Source organism: Ochotona princeps, chromosome 3 (genome assembly GCF_030435755.1).
Source record: "Ochotona princeps isolate mOchPri1 chromosome 3, mOchPri1.hap1, whole genome shotgun sequence".
NCBI lineage: Eukaryota > Metazoa > Chordata > Mammalia > Lagomorpha > Ochotonidae > Ochotona > Ochotona princeps.
The window spans coordinates 66,323,126-66,341,108 of NC_080834.1; the positions used below are offsets into that span (position 1 = coordinate 66,323,126).

General features: G+C 40.7%; 2 protein-coding genes across 3 annotated transcripts in view; both read right to left on the reverse strand.

Moving 5' to 3' along the window:
• The window catches only part of DCBLD2 (discoidin, CUB and LCCL domain containing 2), an 87,395-nt gene that overhangs the window by 46,547 nt on the left and 22,865 nt on the right, over positions 1-17,983 (reverse strand). The gene's annotated exons all lie outside the window — the stretch shown is intronic.
• LOC101515998 (chromobox protein homolog 3-like) lies at positions 2,779-3,793 on the reverse strand. Of its 2 annotated transcripts, XM_058661789.1 has the most exons (2): positions 3,566-3,793; positions 3,353-3,492 (listed from the first exon to the last, which is right to left on the reverse strand). In XM_058661789.1, exons 1-2 carry the CDS (start codon positions 3,729-3,731, stop codon positions 3,353-3,355), a joined length of 306 nt encoding a protein of 101 aa, XP_058517772.1. In that variant the 5' UTR covers positions 3,732-3,793. The 2 variants fall into 2 exon arrangements, with proteins under 2 accessions (XP_058517771.1, XP_058517772.1); XM_058661788.1 differs by having other exon boundaries at positions 2,779-3,793.

Genomic DNA, 17,983 nt, shown 5'->3' on the forward strand with positions numbered 1-17,983 from the left:
GAGGCAATGCTTGGGACTTAGGCCATGGTCACTGCTGCCACGCGGTGAGTGAGTCCTAGGTGTTCCCAGGACCAATTTCTTTTGTCAAGGTAAGTACACCATGAGGGAAACTCGGGAACAGGATTAGACCTTTGGCTCTGCCCTGCTGCCACCATCTTGCAGCAGCATGAGCCAGGCCAGTGTTCCACCGTGGAGCTGGGACAAAAGGAGCCCCCTGTGGCACTGCTGCTGCAGGGGGTGCCTGAGCCAGGCTGAACCCAATGCTGGGGATTCAGGCCATAGTCACTGCTGCCGCACAGTGAGCAAATCCTAGGCTTTGGGCAGCCAGTGTACCTAACAGGCGCCAGGCTCTGCCTGCGGGCCACCTAGTGGAGATTTCTAGGGTTTTTAGGGTATGTAATTGCTGCCTAGGGACATCCATGGATGAGGCCAATGTGAGAGTAGGTAAGGGATGAATTCTAGGTGATTCTCAGCGACAGGGTCATGGAACTTGTTTGCAAGTATGGGGACTTAGATGTGGTGGTTTGGAGGGGAGAGTCCATAAGATTTATCTGGGCCAGACTCATTCAAGAGCCCACTTGGGAATCCTGAGATGGGCTGTTAGCATAGAGCATCCCTGACTGCCACACACCATTCCACACGAAAACTAAGGTGGAGGGCCTGTCTGGTAGGGCTAGGTACCAGTACCTGACTGAGTAGTGGAACAAGGGAAGGGTCACATTTGGCAGGGTCAAGACACTAACCAGCACACGAGAGAACCAGGTCCGGGGGTAGATTCTGTGGGGGAAGTGTGGGCCCAATCCTGTGGAAATACAAGTCCCGCTGGGTAGCTCATGAGTTGGGGTGGTGATGGGCTGAGTTAGATGTGACCATGGAACCTGCCATTACTTACGGGTAAGGGAACTGACAACAGTCTGGGCAGGTCAAGGCAGCAGCACCCGAATGTGCATCCTAAAACAGGATGTGGGATGGGCAGAGCTGCAACTGGAAGGGGGCGGACCGGGCAGGGCAGAGCAAACCTTAACTAACAAGGAAGAACAGAAATCAGGAAGGAGCACAGGTCATGCCGAGCTAGGTTCTTAACCGACTGGTCTGCATGTCAGGGATACTAGGCCACGGCATCGAAGGCAAAGGCTGAGACAGGTGAGGGGCTAAGTAAACTGGGTCAGAGTAACCACTGGAACGTGTGTGATCTATGGCTGGGAATAGGCCTGATTGGGAAGCTAAGAGAGTACGTCAGTCAGTGGATTCTGAAGAGATTTCATCGTGCTTGGAATGGTGAGATTGGTGGCAATTCAGAACTGTTGAACTATCAAAACTGCTTGAGCAGGACCCTCAGAGCATGCCCCACACTGGGGACCTGGGATGGGTGGGATGCTGTGTGGGGCTTCTCCCTTTGTTTCTCCCCTTACCCCAGATATAGAGAAAAAAAATGATATTAGTATGGAAACAATGATCTTAGCCACTTTCCTGTAGCCCTTGACCTTTTGTGACCTAATCAACTATGTAAAAATTATCAAAATAAAAAATAAGACAAAGAATATCTTGATAACCTAAGAATAAGCAAAATCGTATCAAACAGATACAATACATAAAGGACCAACCATAAAAGAAAAATAAATTGACCTATGTTAAAATTAAGTTCAATTAATATCCAATAATCAAATGATCACTAAAGTGGTAACATGGCAGAACACAGAAAGGGAAAAGATATTTGTAATACTAATCTCTGAAAAGAATCCCTCACCATAATATATACAGAAATATGTGGAGCAAAACAGGGAACAATAAGTGCAACTCACACGCTGATGCTGGGTATCAACCAGTTCAACGACAAAAGCGTTCAGCAGTGTCTACAAAAGTTGAACCTGTTTAAGTCAGTGGCCCAGAAATTCTTCTAGATATAGAAACCTATACAATTATCGTAACACAAATCATAGACAATGGCTCATAGGAGACAATTAGTAAAGTTGAAAACTGGTTACGTGTAACTATATATACCTTAACCTTGTCTGTACTGTGGAAAATTAAGTTGCTTCCAGCTTTTCTATATAATAATGTCTACTGCTTAAATAATGGGTATACATAATAAATAAATGTCTTCCTAGTACACCTTCTTCTGTCTTTCAAGGTGTTTTCTTTTTTTTTTTTAAGGAATATAAAACTATTGACCAATATAAAACTATTTATTAAACAATATACAGTTGGATAACATTCTGATTACTACAAAGTTATTATTTTTTTTTTTTCCTGGCATCTGCTGAACCAGTAGCCCAAACAGCCCAGACTGAGCCTCCATGTAAGAAATGAGACGTGACAAACACAAACCATGCAGGTCAATGATGCAGATTACAATAGCCTGATCACCCACTGTGACAGCAGATCCTAAACTGGCAAGGTCTCCAAGCCAAGTTTTAGAAATCCCATGAATCATGACATTTTAGTCAATAATAGCACATGGATTTTGACCTTGTCAGAGTAATGGCTCACAAGACGAAACTGTCCAATATTTGTTTATCTTAGTTTTTTACAGGGCAGCAGGGGGTCTGCCTTTCTCACCTGAATGGGGAGACTAATCAGTAACAATGAAGATGGAGCCACGGCATTTATGACTGTCGATCCAGGGACAGATTCTGATATGGCTTCTCCTCAACTATCTAACCTTACAACATTATTCCAACAGCTATGGCTTCATGACAATTTTTTCCAGTTTAACTTAAAGGGATTTATGTCTTAGGTTGCTCACAATCACATTTCAGCAACAGAGTCTCATGGTCTTCCTTTGAAGAAATTTAAAAAGAAACCAGTTATAAAAGTATCTTATGAACACACACAACCACCCAGAACAGTTGTCGGGCATGAGTTGAGAAATCAGGTTCTGACACTGAGAACAATGTTTTAAAAACTGTTCTCCAAGGCAACTGTTCGCTGATGAAGGAAGCAACTACAGAAAGCTTTTTCAAAACTTGTTAGAAGTAACCGGTGCTACTGATGCAAAAAAATAGAAAATTCACAACTCCCCCAATACTACTTTCAAACCAACATATCAAACTTGATTCTCATTAGAATGTAGTTATTTCTTCACGCTAGTAAATCAAAAAACCAAGATCCAGATTATATATAGATACATATATATATAAATATATATATACATATATATTAAAAAACAATGCAAACAATTACTGAGCTTCATCTTCCGGACAAGAATGCCAAGTTAGTCCCTCTTCATAAAAAGCAATTATAATCCGAGGACATTTCATATTTGCTTCTTTTGCCAGCACCAAGTCAGCTCCATCTGAATCTTTCCACTTCATGAGAAACATCAACTCCCCACTGCTATCTGTGGCACCAATTATTCGTTCAGGATCAAGACCCCTGGCAAAGCCCCTCGGTTTGTCAGCAGCATCTCTTTTCTTCTTTGATTTACTGGCATCAGATTCACTGTCAGATAAAGATTTTCTTTTGGCACCATCTTTTTCTTTACCAGCTTTTTGAGAATTAAGAAATGCTTCAATTAACTCTGGACAATCTAGATTTTCTTCAGGTTCCCAAGTGTTGTCAGCATCTGTGAATCCCTTCCACTTCAGGAAGTACTCCACCTTCCCATTGACCACACGGCGGTCCAACACCTTCTCCACCACAAACTCTTCAGGCTCTGCTTCTTCGACCTTTTTGCTCTTTCCATTCTGCTTCTTTCCCATTTTTTGCAATGTAGTTTTATTGGAGGCCATTTTTTTGTAATTGCAGGCTTCAAGAGCTATTATTCACCGCTCCGAGTCGCTCTGGGTCGCGTGGGGCTCCGTGCCGCGTGGGGCTCCGCGCCTTCCAGCTCCAGCCACATCCGAGGGGGAGGGGAGAGGGAGGAGGTCAGGAAGGGGGTGCAGTGACTTTTAACATTTCCATTCTTTTTATAAGTAAAGTTGTCCATGTAAGAACCCTTTCCAGAACTGCAGTTTCGACAAGAGAGCACACATTTTTATAACTATCCATGATGATGACTGAAAGAACCAATAGAAACATTCAGGGCATTCAGATGGACCAAACACAAAGTAATACAAATCCTTCCCATCAATTTTCCTGAATGGACTTTCCCTCTTTCTTGTAAAACTTCCAGTTTAACTGAAGAGTTTGAGAACTATCTTCTGGAAAACCAGAAGTTTTATGAAAACATGACAATTTCACTTGCTAGGAGAAGATGGTAATTCAAAGTTCTGGCACTTATTAAGCTGACTATCTTTTAAAAGAGCTGGCAGTTTCTCATGCCAAGTATGCTAACATACAGAGCAATGAGTCATAATAATGTGCACACTTCATCCAAATAGCAAAAGCAAACATGTTGCCAGGCGTCACAGGTGAGACATACGTAGCATACCAAGAAATTTTCAAAGATTTTCTGGATAAGCACACTTCTCACTACTTAGACGATGACAATCTTTTCACACTCACTGGAAGGCTTACCAACAGCAATTCTTGATGTGGCTAGCTTTCTCTAAAAGCCTATTCACTAAATGATACAAAATGAGATAGCTGCCAATTCCTTAATAACCTGTCTCAAAACATTAGTGCAGGGGTCCAGCAAAATGGCCCACTGGCTCTTCTTCTTGCACACGCCAGGATTCCCTCTAGGCGCTAGTTCATGTTCTGATTGCTCCAATTCCCATCCAGCTTGTGGCCTGGGAAAGCAGCAAAAGATGGGCCAAAGCCGTGGGACTCGGCACTTGCACAGCAGACCAGAGAAAAGCTCCTGACTTCGGATTGGGTCAGCTCCAGTTGTTGCTGCCACTTGGAGAGTGAACCAGCAGACAGAAGATTTTTCTCTCTGTCTCTCCTCTCTGTAAATCTCTTTCCAATAACAATAAAAACTAAGTCTTAAAAAGAAAAAAAACCCAGACATTTTGTGGGGATAACACCATTACTAGAGACAAAGCTTCACTATTTTTCACATTTCTTCTCTAATCAGCCTGACCATTCCTGGCCACAAAAGTTCTAACTGTGTGGATCCTACTTGAGATGCAGCAACAGAGTGTTGGTTCACACCATGGCTGCCCTGCTTCTGAACAAGCTTTCTGCTAATGTAGTGGAAAGGCAGAGAATGCAAAACGCTAAATAATAATAGAAATAATATTACAAACCAGAAACCCATCATAATAAAAGGGTGTCTGCTTGGGGCAGTGATTAAGATGTAGAATCACAAAAGACCCAGAATAGCCAAAATAGTCCTGAGCAAAAGAAATCAAGCTAGAAGCATCACAACACCCGACTTCAAACCATACAACAAAGCTACAGCGATTAAAACAGCATGATACTGCATTAAAAACCACTTTAAAGCTCAATAGAACAGAACAGAGCTCAGAAATTAATCTATGCATATACAGACAACTGATCTTTGACACAAGTGCCCAGACGATAAAGTGAAGATAGGACAATCTCTGGCAAAACTGGATGTATACATGCACAAGAAAAATATTAGATCTTGTACATATCAACCATATTAAAAAAAAAATCAATGTCAGGTGGAGTTGAAGTTGCTATAAGAAACTGAAAGGAAAAAACTTGAAGCCACTGGTTTTAGTGACGATTTCTTAGAAAAGATCCCTAAAACATAGGCAACAAAGGTAAAACGAGACAAACGGACTATATCCAAAGTTTCTGCACGGTAAAGGAATCAGTTGAGTGAAAAGACACTACACAGAATGGGGGAAATATCTGTAAGCTCCCTATCCTATAAAGGATTAATACTGAGAATATATGTCAGCAAACTGAATAGCTCAACAAAAAATACAACCAATCAAGGTAAGAAATGGACAAAGAAACTCAATAGACTGAATCTCAAAAGAAGAAATAAAAATGGCCAAAACAAAACAAAGTTCAACATCAAAAGCACAATGCATTATCATCTTACCCACGTAAGAATGGCCATTACCCAAAAGACAGAGTAACACGTGGCTAACAAGAGTGCGGACAAAAGGGAACTTGTTTTTATTTGTTTTGCAAGATTTGAAAAGTCCAGTTATAGAAAAAGAGAGGGAGACACAGAGAGAAAGACAAGGCTGGTTCACTCCCCGATGACCCCAACAGCTATGGCTGTGCCTGTCCAAAGTCAGAAGCAAAACTGATGCCCATAAGGGATGGTAACATCATAGGCATCAACTTTACCTGCTATGCCACAATAAAGGTTTCCCGAAAGAGGAACTCTTACACACTGTTAGTGGGAGCGTGCATCAACACAACCACTGTGATCAACAGTGTGGACACTGCTTGTGCTCGCTTTGGCAACACATACACTGAACAGTATAGAAGCGTCTTTAAAACTAGAAAACTCGACTTAATGTTCTGGGAATATCACAAGGATATTTACATAAAAGACATAGACAAATGGCATCAAAGAAACACCTGCACCACCACATTCTAGCAGCACTGTTCACAACACCCAAACCTTGGAATCGACCAAGGAGCTGGCTGAACAGATGGACAGACAAAATGTGTGTACATGTGTGGGGGTGTGTGTAGGCAACAAATTATCTTTCAGCTATAAAAAGAATCAAAGTCAATCATTTGTATCAAAATGGCTACAACTCTGAGGCACCATATTGAGTGAAATATGGCAGACACAGAAAGATAACGACATGTTCTCCCCTGCATGTGGGATCCAAAATAAATAAAAAGAATGTCTATCAGCACTGTTACATATAGTTTTATCAAATTTTATATCGGTCAAATCGCTATATTACCATGAAATGCACATTGTTTGACTATTGTTTTTCTTGTTGAACTATGACTTTATTAAACTATTTAGTGGGATGTTAAGCCTTTCACTATGGTGTAAATCATTTTATACTAAAAATTTTTTAAAAGGGGAGGAATGAGGGAAGTATCATTTTTATTCTTAGAATTATTTGAATGAAATTGAATCTGTTCTCCTTATGATAATCACAATTTAAAAATTAAAAAAAAACTGGGCCCACTGCCATAGCCTAGCAGCCAGTCTTTACCTTGCACCTGCCAGGATCCCATACGGGCACAGGTTCTAATCTCCGCAGCTCCTCTTCCCATTCAGCTTCCTGCTTGTGGCCTGGGAAAGCAGTCAAGGACAGCCCAAAGCCTTGGGACCCTGCATCCACATGGGAGGCCCAGAAGAGACTCCTGGTTTCAGATTGGCACAGCTCTGGCCATTGCGGTCACCTGGGGAGTGAATCAACAGACGGAAGATCTGTCTCTCTTCCTCTCTGTATATCTGACTTTCCAGTAAAATTAAATCTTAAAAAAAAAAAAAAAAAAAAAAAAAAAAACCTTCCCTTGGGATGTCCACACCCATATTAGAGTGGCTGAGTTTAAGTCCTGGCTCACTTCCTATTCCAAATTCAATGCATATCCTGTAACTGATAGGTAATGGTCCAAGTAACTGAGTACCTGCCACCACATAATGTGGCAGACTTGGACTGAGTTTTCAGCTGCCCAGCCCCTTGGGGAGTGACCAGGTAGATTTTTTTTTTTTAATTACAAAGTCAGATATACAGAGAGGAGGAGAGATAGAGAGGAAGTGGAGCTGCCGGGATTAGAACCGGCGACCATATGGGATCCTGGCACGTTCAAGGCGAGGACCTTAGCCACTAGGCCATACCGCCAGGTCCAGGGAGTGACCAGGTAAATGCAAAATATCTCTCACCCTTCCTCAAGCAAACACATACACACACACATATATATGACTATGATCAAAAGATATTTATCCCAGGAATGCAATGTTGGTTCAACGTCAGGGAATTGACTAATGCAGTACTTCATAGATTTAAGGAGTAAAACCACTCTACTGATGTTTAAAAAGCTTCCCAAAACAAATGAACACTTTTTTGATTGACTACTTGTGTCTTCCCAAAATTCATATACTTAGGTCCCCCACCCCCAATATGACTACATTTAGAAACAAGGCCTTCAGGAAGGTAACTGAAGTTACATGAGACCACAGGGCAGGCCGTGATCCACTACAATGAATACCCTGAGACCTCAGAAGGCTTGCTCTCTCATCACCCTTCCCCCCAATCCTCCCTTGAGAGGACAGAGCAGGAAGGGGATAATCTACAGGAGGTGAATTGGCTGGCACCCACATCTGAACATTCTAGCCTCTTCTGTAAAAAAATCAAATTACTGCTGTTCTCTGTAAGCTACCAAGTCTGAAGATGTTCTCTTATCACCAAAGCTAAGACATTTCCATAATTCTTCCTCTAAGATCAAAATAAACATGGCCACTGTCTCCAGTACTATTTGACACAGCATTAGACTAGACGAATCAGTCAATGCGTGAGACAGGAGAAATCAATTACAGCCGAAAAATAGAAAAATACCAAGTAAAATCATCTCTCTTTGCAAATGTGATTTTATCTGAAAGTTCTTTACAAGTGATTTAGGTAGATAAAAAAGTCTAAGTCAAACAAAACAAAAAACCAGTAAAGCAGCAAGATCCTGCAAAATCAACATTTGAAAATCTAATGCTGGTACTGTCAGAAAATAGCCAGGATATAACGGCAAAACAAAACCATTTTCACTTACAGTAGAAACAAAGAGAAGGTATTTGGGGATAAAAATAATAAAAACGTGTGTCAATCCTACATAAGATGATGCTTAAGGCATCCCTGAAAGTCTGGTATATACTAAGTATAGTATATATCTTTAGTATAGGATATAGATAGTACATTAAGCCACTAGGGCAAAGAAACTTCTCATTTATTTAATTTGAAAAGCAGAAAATTAGAAACAGAATCCCAGCCTTTGGTTCACTCCCTAAATACCCACAATTGCCACGGGAGGGCCAGGAGAATGCCGAGAGCTGGGAACGCAATGTTCTGCGTAGGTGGCAAGGACCTGCACATCTGAGTCATTGCTAGCTGCCTCCCTGGCTGCAGTGACAGGAACTGGGTCACAGGCGGAGCAAGCACCTGAACCAGGCCCTCCAACAGAGGATGCGGGCCCAAACAGCATCTTAACCAGCACTCCAAGCATCCCTTGCAAAGGTGAACTTTCGAACCTCAGTGGTGAAACAACTGGTTAGCCATCTGGGAAAAACCATGACATACACGTTTCATATCCTACAAAAGAAAAAACCCCATTACACCGGGGATCAAAATCTAAAAACATAAAACCATATAATGATATAAGAAAAGTAAGTACATTTGGGATATCAGGTGAAGGTTTCCAGGATTTAGAAAGCAGACTCAATACAAGACGTCCGAGGACTAGTTACAGTTCAAATAGTCACCGTGCTAAAAGCAAACAGCCAACACCCTAAACAAATTCTTACACAAATTCAAAAGCAAAAGATAACTGATAAGCTAACAAAATCTACTTACAACATGCATCACATGCAGACAAAAAAAATCACTAGAAGATACAAACCCGGACAAAAGACAGAGAATTCAAAAGTACAAAAACCAAAAATTCAATATCGGAAAAAAGGTTACAGCTGGCTAACAGTGAGAAATATAAATTATAACTATACTGGAAAATAACTTCCAATTACCATTCGGTTGGTAAATCACAAAAAGCTAGACAATACAATGCTTGAAAGGCTGTGGAAAACCTGGGTGGTCTATGTAATGCTGATGCAAATTGGTTCAAACTGAGATGTTTGGCAATATCTAAAGCAGTTCTTTCTAGGCATTTACATATATATATTTCTGACTCAATAATTACACTTCATGTAACTGTTCAAAAGATATACTTTTTGTTTCAAAGATTTATTTTATCTTTTATTGCAAAGTCAGATATACAGAGAGAAGCAGAGACAGAGAAGAAGATCTTCCATCCAATAGTTTACTCCCCAACAGCCCACAGTGGTCACAGCTGAGCTGATCCGAAGCCAGGAGTCAGGAGCCCCTTCGGCCTCCCATGTGGATGCAGGGTCCCATGGCTTTGGGCTATCCTCGACTGCTTTCCCAGGCCACAGGCAAGGAGCTGGATGGCAAGTGGGGCTGCAAGGATTAGAATTGGTGCCCATATGGGATCCCAGCACATGCAAGGTAAGGACTTTAGTCACTAGGCTATGGTGCTGGGCCCGAAAGATATACTTCTAAGACAATAGTGTAAAGCAACACACGATCCATAAAAGACTGCCTGATTATTCCAACATGGTAGTTGAAACTATGCAAATTCTCAAAGGATTTATTTTTAAAGTACATTGCACCAAAATAGATATCTTTTAGTTCCATTTTCCAGGAATTAAAAAATTTTTTTTTGCTTGAAGAAAACAGGAGGGGGATGGATGGCAGGAGTCTATGCATAGCAGGGACCCAACCAACTGAGCCAAAACTGGCTATCGTCCAAGGTTTGCACAGGTGGGAAGCTCGAACTAGGAGCCAGAGCCATGAAGCAAGCTCAGGTGCTCCATTACAGGCTGTGGGCATCCTAAGCACATGCAGCCGCCCACCTCTCCACGAATGTTTTGTAGTATCCTTGCATACCCTCTGGTTTAGATGCTAAACAAATACAAATTACAGATAGCAAAGTCCTTTCATTTTAAGTCAGTGGCATGTAACTTTTTCCCAGTTACAGACTGGATAAATAAGTAAATACATAGACACTTGAAAAGTTTGTGGAGCAATAGTATTACAAAATGCTTGATACAAAAATATTTAGAAATCCATGAAATTAGAGATCTTCAATTTTTTTCATGGAAAAATATAAATGGATTGAGAAAACTATTTAAATTCTATCCTACACTTGAACTCTCAGATAATGTCAGAGAAATAAGTTACAAATATGAATAATAAAAGAGGAGAATGGAATCAATAATATTAAATTAGAAATAAATGCATCAGTATGAATAGATTTTTTTTTCAAATTTTTTTTGAAAGAAATCTTCCATCTTCTGGCTCACTTCAAATAGCTGCAGCAACCACAGGTGACCTGAGATGATTTGAAGCCAGGAGCGAGGAGCTTCCTTTGGGACTCCCAAATGGGCACAGGGTCCCAAGCCCTTGGGACATCCTCTACCACTTTCTCAGGCCACAAGTAGGGAGCTGAATGGGAAGTGGAGCAACCTGGATATGAACTGGCATGTGCACAGGAGCCTAGCATTTGCAGGGGGAGGATTAGTCAATTGAGCCACCATGCTAGGACTGAAATCATGCTTTTTAATAGATATTGGTAAATATAAAAACAGACTTACGATACACACACATATATTTGTAAATATATATATATAAGTATATACAACTTTTACTAAATATGGTTGTTTGTAGGGCATGATAGCCCATTGGTCCAAACAGATGGGTCAGACCTCAATTTTTCTATCAATTGCTGGTAAAAAGAACGAGGGCTCTTGGAAAAGTGCTTTCAGGAAATGCTTTTTCCCAAGAATGAGGCAGGGCAAGTACAAGATTAATCTAGAACATACCGTGCTAGACCTAATGTAGTACTTAGACAATGACGAATACATCAAAAAGGGTCACGGAGACTAGCCTCAAGAGGCTGCCACTGGAAATTTGGGCCAATCTGAGCACAGAAACAAATGATAGCAAGGGACTATAAGTATGAATGCTAAGAATCCATTGGACTCCTATGATGCAATTTATAAACAGGAGATAGAGGAAAGCTTTTTTCCATAGGGAAAAAAACTGAACACAGAAGAAATGATGAAAGCAGGAAAACGCCAAATCACAATTGTCTTAATAATTACAGATTCAGAAATGGATCAACAGATGCCAAAACTAGTGAGTGCTAGTTTGATGAATAACAGGAATTTGTATCATTTTGAAGAGTCTTCCCATAAAATATGCATTGATTATGAAGAGAAACCTGTTCTGTCACCTTAGCCCAAAGCTGAAGCCAGGGATGGTACAGGCTGTGTGTGGCCAGAGCACCACTTCTGCTGATAGCATAACCTATGCGAAGTGCCAAACTGCATCTAGTCACAACAAGGAAGTATAAGGAAATTAAGGGACATTTAACACAACAGTTAACCTACACACTTGAAAATATCAACAGCATGAAATATTAAGAAAAAAAAATTTAAATCTTCTTTTTAATCCCCATGAAAATAGAGATAGAAAAGATGGAAAATCAAATAAAACATACTACCTGGAATCTGCTTTTTGCTGTCAAGCACATTAGTTGGACTACTGGAGAACTGTGGATAAGGTCTGCAGCTTATTACATATATTACAGTGATGTTAATTTTCTGTGATTATACAGAGATAATGTCCCAATGTTAGGATATAAAAAACTCAGTATACAGAGGTAAGGAGAAATCACATCTAAAATTTAATCTCTGTACTGGCAGATGCACAGGAGTCAGGTCTGGGATCACCTCAGACAAGATTTCTTTAAAGGTCTCCCAAACTAAACTGCTGGACTCAGAACTCCAACCATGGGCAGAGTGACAGGACCTGTGATCCCATGGTGAAGTGCAAGCATCTGAATGGGGCCACTTCAGTTACTGTAGATGGTGTAGTAGCAGCATACCTAGATGCACATGGGGGACTAGGCAGTCCACTGGAGCCTTCGGAGGATATTTGTACCATAGCAGAGGAAGGAGAGCAGAACAAATTGGTCAACTATCCCAGAGAAGCTTGACAGCAAATTATTGGGCGAATGGAGACTGGGCTGGACTATGTCAGCAAATGGACCTTGGAAGGAATTCCTCATCCTTGAATCTGCGAGATTAACAGCACATCAGAACTATCGAAACCACTTGAACAGAATCCTCAGGACATGCCCCACATCAGGGACCCTGGGATGACATTGGGTGCCTGTTCCCCATTGCTAGGTACAGCAGTGGTTGGGAGGCTGGGTGTGGCTTCTGCCCTTGTCTCCCTTTTCCCCTCAGATATAGGAAGAAGATAAGGGAGGTGTGGAAATAATGGTCTAACTTGCTTTTCCCTAGTCCTCAACCCTTCCCATCCTAATAAACTGTAAGATTCATCGAAAATAAAAATTAAATAAATAAAACATTTATTTGACTTTGGAAGTCAAAGTCACAGACAGAAAGGGATAGAGCAAGAGAAAGATCCAGAGTTAAGGCTGACGCCAAGAGCCAGGAGCTTTCTCCAAGTCTTCCATGTGGATGATAGGGATACAACATTTAAGCCATCTTTTGCTGTTCTTTCCAGGCCATTAGTAGGGAGCTGGATCGTAAGTGGAGCAGCCAGGACTTGAACTGGCATCTTATGAGATGCTGGCATCATGACAGCTTAAAGCACTGTGCCACAACACAGGTCCCAGAAATTATTTTTAAGTGTAATATCAACCTTTAATTATCTGCATATCAGATACTTTAACAAGAATAATAAAGGGCAAAGCAAAATTCAAGCCTCAACAAAATTATCTCATTCCCATACAATGTTTCCACAAAGGAGTACAGAATTCAGGTGTAGGGAGTCCATTAATCACACACTGTCAATGCCGTGATGTTGCTGGCTTATTTCACAAATATTTTTGGACCATTCAGCAATTTCAGAGGTAGTATATGAAATCACAATAAAATCATGTTACTAAACAGTATCCTTTCTAAAAGAACAGGAGATAGCAGTGTAAATTCAAGTAAACCAAAGTGCACAGTTAAAATACATTCTATGAGTTTATAATTGAAAAACAAATGATCCCTTTAGAAACCATTCTCTTATTCCTTTCCATTTACTGATCATTTCATAATGCCACCTTTTGGTGGTGAGGAATTCCCAAAATTAACAGTTGCATGCATACCACAAAAACCACAAAGCTTTGGGCCTGGCGGCGTGGTCTAGCGGCTAAAGTCCTCGCCTTGAACGTGCTGGGATCCCATATGGATGCTAGTTCTAATCCCGGCGGCTCCACTTCCCATTCAGCTCCCTGCTTGTGACCTGGGAAAGCAGTCGAGGACGGCCCAAAGCTTTGGGACCATGCACCCTTGTGGGAGACCTGGAAGAGGTTCCTGGTTTCCGGCTTCAGATCGGCACCGCACTGGCCGTTGCAGTCACATGGACAGTCAATCATTGGACGGAAGATCTTCCTCTCTGTCTCTCTTCCTCTCTGTATATCTGACTTTGTAATAAAAATAAATAAATTTAAAAACAAAAAACAAAAAGCTTTGTATAAGTACAACTATTTTTATAGGGAAATGCAGCTCATTCCACCCCCTCCTTTTTTTTTTTTTTTTTTTGAGCAAAAGCACAAGAAAAAAAAAGGGAGGGGGACTAGTGATAGGAAGAGGGATAGAATCAACATCTAACACGAATCATTGTATCATAGGTGTCCTGAGCTTTGCGTGGTTTGGCACTCAACTGTGATGAGAATGAGGGAAAGAAAGTAACAATGACAAGGGACAGCTGAGACACACAGTATACATATTATACACCAAACACTACTTTAATAGCCTTATACTATGGAAAATGGCAGGACAATCTGGACAGGCTAACTGACTTAAAGTACACGCTGAACAAGCGACTTTAGGACCTATGACTAGAATCCAGCAAGTTGCTTAAAGCCTCCACAGAAACATTGCCCTTTCCAGTAGCAGTGCTTCTATTTATTGTCCAAAGGCAAGTTCTGATATTCTTTTAAAAAACACAATTTGTCAGAGAATCAAGATGGCAGAATAGGGTAAGGACACATTTAAACAGATGGGGAAATATTAGTCAGTGTGAAGCAGAGCGGGCACATTCCAGGAAATAGGAGAGGACAGAACAACAGCAGAGAGGTACCCGGAGACTGACACAGAAAAGCAGAGAAAACAACAGTGTGGTGTTGCAATGACTGATACCCTAGCGGCATTCAGTGAGTGGTGATCTCAACTCCACCTGCAACAAGGTGGGAAGGGACGTTCACTGGGAGCTCCGGAGATGAACCCAAAGAACTGCTCATCCTACTGGTCTGTTTGATTTGACCAGGAGCAGAGACAAAGCAGCAGTTCCCGAAGGGCAGTGCAGAAACAGGGTGGATTTCAAAGCAAAGTCCACCTCCTAGAGCCAAATCAGGTGCCATTTTGTTTAAGGAGGCAAGGGCTATGGGGCAGGACTGTGCATGCACTGAGCTGGGAGTGAACTCATTTCTGGCTCAGTGAACTGCAACAAAAGGGCATTCTACAGGTTCCACCCTGGTAGCCCTCAGATCTGAAGGCCAGCAGGTCACGAACTCTAGTAGTGGCAAATCAAGTGCCATTCCTCACCATGTGGAAAGAATGTAAGACTGTAGGGGAAAATAGTGAGCTGTGCATTTGCTGAGCTTGGGGAGAACTCACTGAGCTCAGTGCATTGCACTGGTCCCACAGAAAAATAATACCGATTATGGCATTGTATGGGTCAAAATATGTCTGTATGACCCTCAGTCCTAACAGCCAACGGGTTCCAGCAAGATCAACACCAACAACAACCTAGCTGTATAGGACACCTGATGTCTCCCTAATCCTGGGACCTGCTCCAACCAGAAGTGGGAGAAAGGTTGTATAGACAATGGCGCAGCCTCAGCACGATATCACAGGAGGTGGAGACTGGTGAGCCAGGAGCTGGGGTTACAGAGACCATGGTGGAAATCTAACATAAGAACCCAGACCTGGAACTCTTTGGAGGGAGTGGCACAACTGACTGCAAACAAAGAGCCCTGTACTCACTGCAATAAGTAAAATTGAATTGTAGACCCGTGGGTGATACAGCTTAGAAACTTGTCCCAAGGAGAAAAAATCTGATAACCATAAATATAATGACTAAGAGCAAAAAAAGACACAGAGAATGTAATTAATGAAGTAAAAAAAAAAAAAAAGACACAGAGGCACAATGAACATTACTGCAAAGGAGCAAAATCCTTTGCCAACTTCAGAGTTAACTGAGAAAGATATCAAGAAAATGGGGGATACAGAATTCAAACCACTTGCTATAAAACTTCTCAACAATGAGAAGCAGGTAAAGCAGGCATTCAAGGAATTCAAGGAATATGTCACACTGGAAATGAATCAAATGAAAGCTGATATATCAGAAATGAAGAACACAGTGGAGCAAATTAAAAGTACAGTGGAGAATCTCCAAAATAAAATGAAGGAGGCAGAAAAAAGAATCTCAGAATTGGAAGCTATTTCCTGTCACCAGAGGGAAACAAAAAGCTGGAATCAGAGCTGGATCAGGCAAAAAAAAAAAAGTATTCAAGAATTGAAAGACACTATTAAAAGGCCAAATTCAAGAGTTATGGGAGTCCCAGAAGGTGCAGAAGGAGAAGCTGGGTTTACAAATATATTTAATGAAATAATAAAATTTTTTTCCGAATCTAGAGAAAGAATCAGGAAACAACATCCAGGAGGGGCACAGAACTCCCAACCAGGTTGACCAAAAGCAATCTTCACCAACACTCATGATCATCGGGCTCTCTTCAATCGAACATAAGGAAAAGATCCTTAAATGTGCATGTGAAAAAATCAATTGACATATAAAGGAATGTCAGTTAAACTCACAGGAAACCTCTCACAGGAAACTCTACAGGCCAGAAGAGAATGGAGCAACATATTACAGATTCTAAAAGCAAAAAATTATGGCCCAGAATAACATATCCAGCAAAACTTTCCTTTGTTTTTGAAAATGAAATAAAATTCTTCCACAGAAAAGTTAAAAGAATATGCCTCTTCCAAACCTGCCCTACAAATGATTCTTAAAGATGTTCTCTTGACAGAGAAGAGGAATAGTGCCCACCAAAACCAAAGGCAAATCCGAAGAACATCCCAGTAAAATAACAGAAGACTAAGCCATTGACCAACTCATTGCTAAAATGAAAGAACCAAATTACCACCTATTTTTATTAACCATGAATGTAAACGGCTTAAAGTCAATTAAGTGTCACCGATTAGAATAGATTTAAAAAACAAAATCCATCTATTTGTTGCCTACAGGAGACACATTTCACCCACAAAGATTGGCAGAAATTAGATCCCATAAATTTTGATTTTTTTTTTGGTTATTTTCATCTCTTCAAAACACTTTCTTCTGATTAAATTCTTCAATGACTCATCATACAGTAACATCATTTTCTTCAAGAAGGTTGCTGATTTTCTTTCCTATTTTTTCCAGCAACACATTACTCATTCAGTAACATGTTATTTAACTTAATGGTGTTAACTTTTTTTTCTTCCTGTTGATTTTGTTTTGTGGATCATCATTTAAAGGGATGTACAGTAACTGAGTAATGGACATTATCATATCCAGATGTCAGGATACAATGCAGTACGCATCTCTACTTCCAGACAAAGATGGACTCCCAATAAAACTCCCATCTTGACAATAGGATGTTGGACTCTCTGCCATTGTCCATGCCCGCAATGATGGACATATTACTGTATGAAGAACTATAGTAATGATATAGGGGAACTCGGTGAGGGGAGAGGGAGTTGGGGAAGGGATAGGGGAAATCCCAGGGCTTGTAGGACTGTATCATAAAATAAAAACAAACAAACAAAAAAACCCACAATTCGCGATGAGAATTTTAAAAAATAATCAACATTTAAAAAAAAAAACTGGTGTAGCAGCTCGCAGGTGCTCATTACCAAAGTCCACCAATGTGGCCCCTTCCTTTGCCTTTCCCTTTCCACAGCCTTGCTTCCTAAATTTCTTAAAATCTTACATTCAACTCCAGAAATGTCAACACATTAAAATAACATTTTAAACAGTCTTCTCTGATAGTCTTAAATGGGTCGTCTTTCAAAATATTAGCCTAAATAAAGATTTAACATGGTCTATGCATTATTTTTGCCAAGACATGTTTCAGTATACAACAGTTCTCTCCCCTTCCTCCTTTTTAAAAGATGCTATTTATACACTGAAGAAACTAGGTTATTTTTTTTTTTCTATAGAAATTCTGATTTCTTAACTTAGTCTGTGCAAGCGGAACAACATGTTTCTCTGCCTCCTATAGTTCTTGTAAGGTAACATCACAGGCGTGAACAAATTTTTTCACTGCCAGTTCCCAAAGTTTAGGTGGCACTGTCTACTGTAGCCTCAGGGGTCAGTTACTATCCAACTGTCTTTTATTATTTCCCATA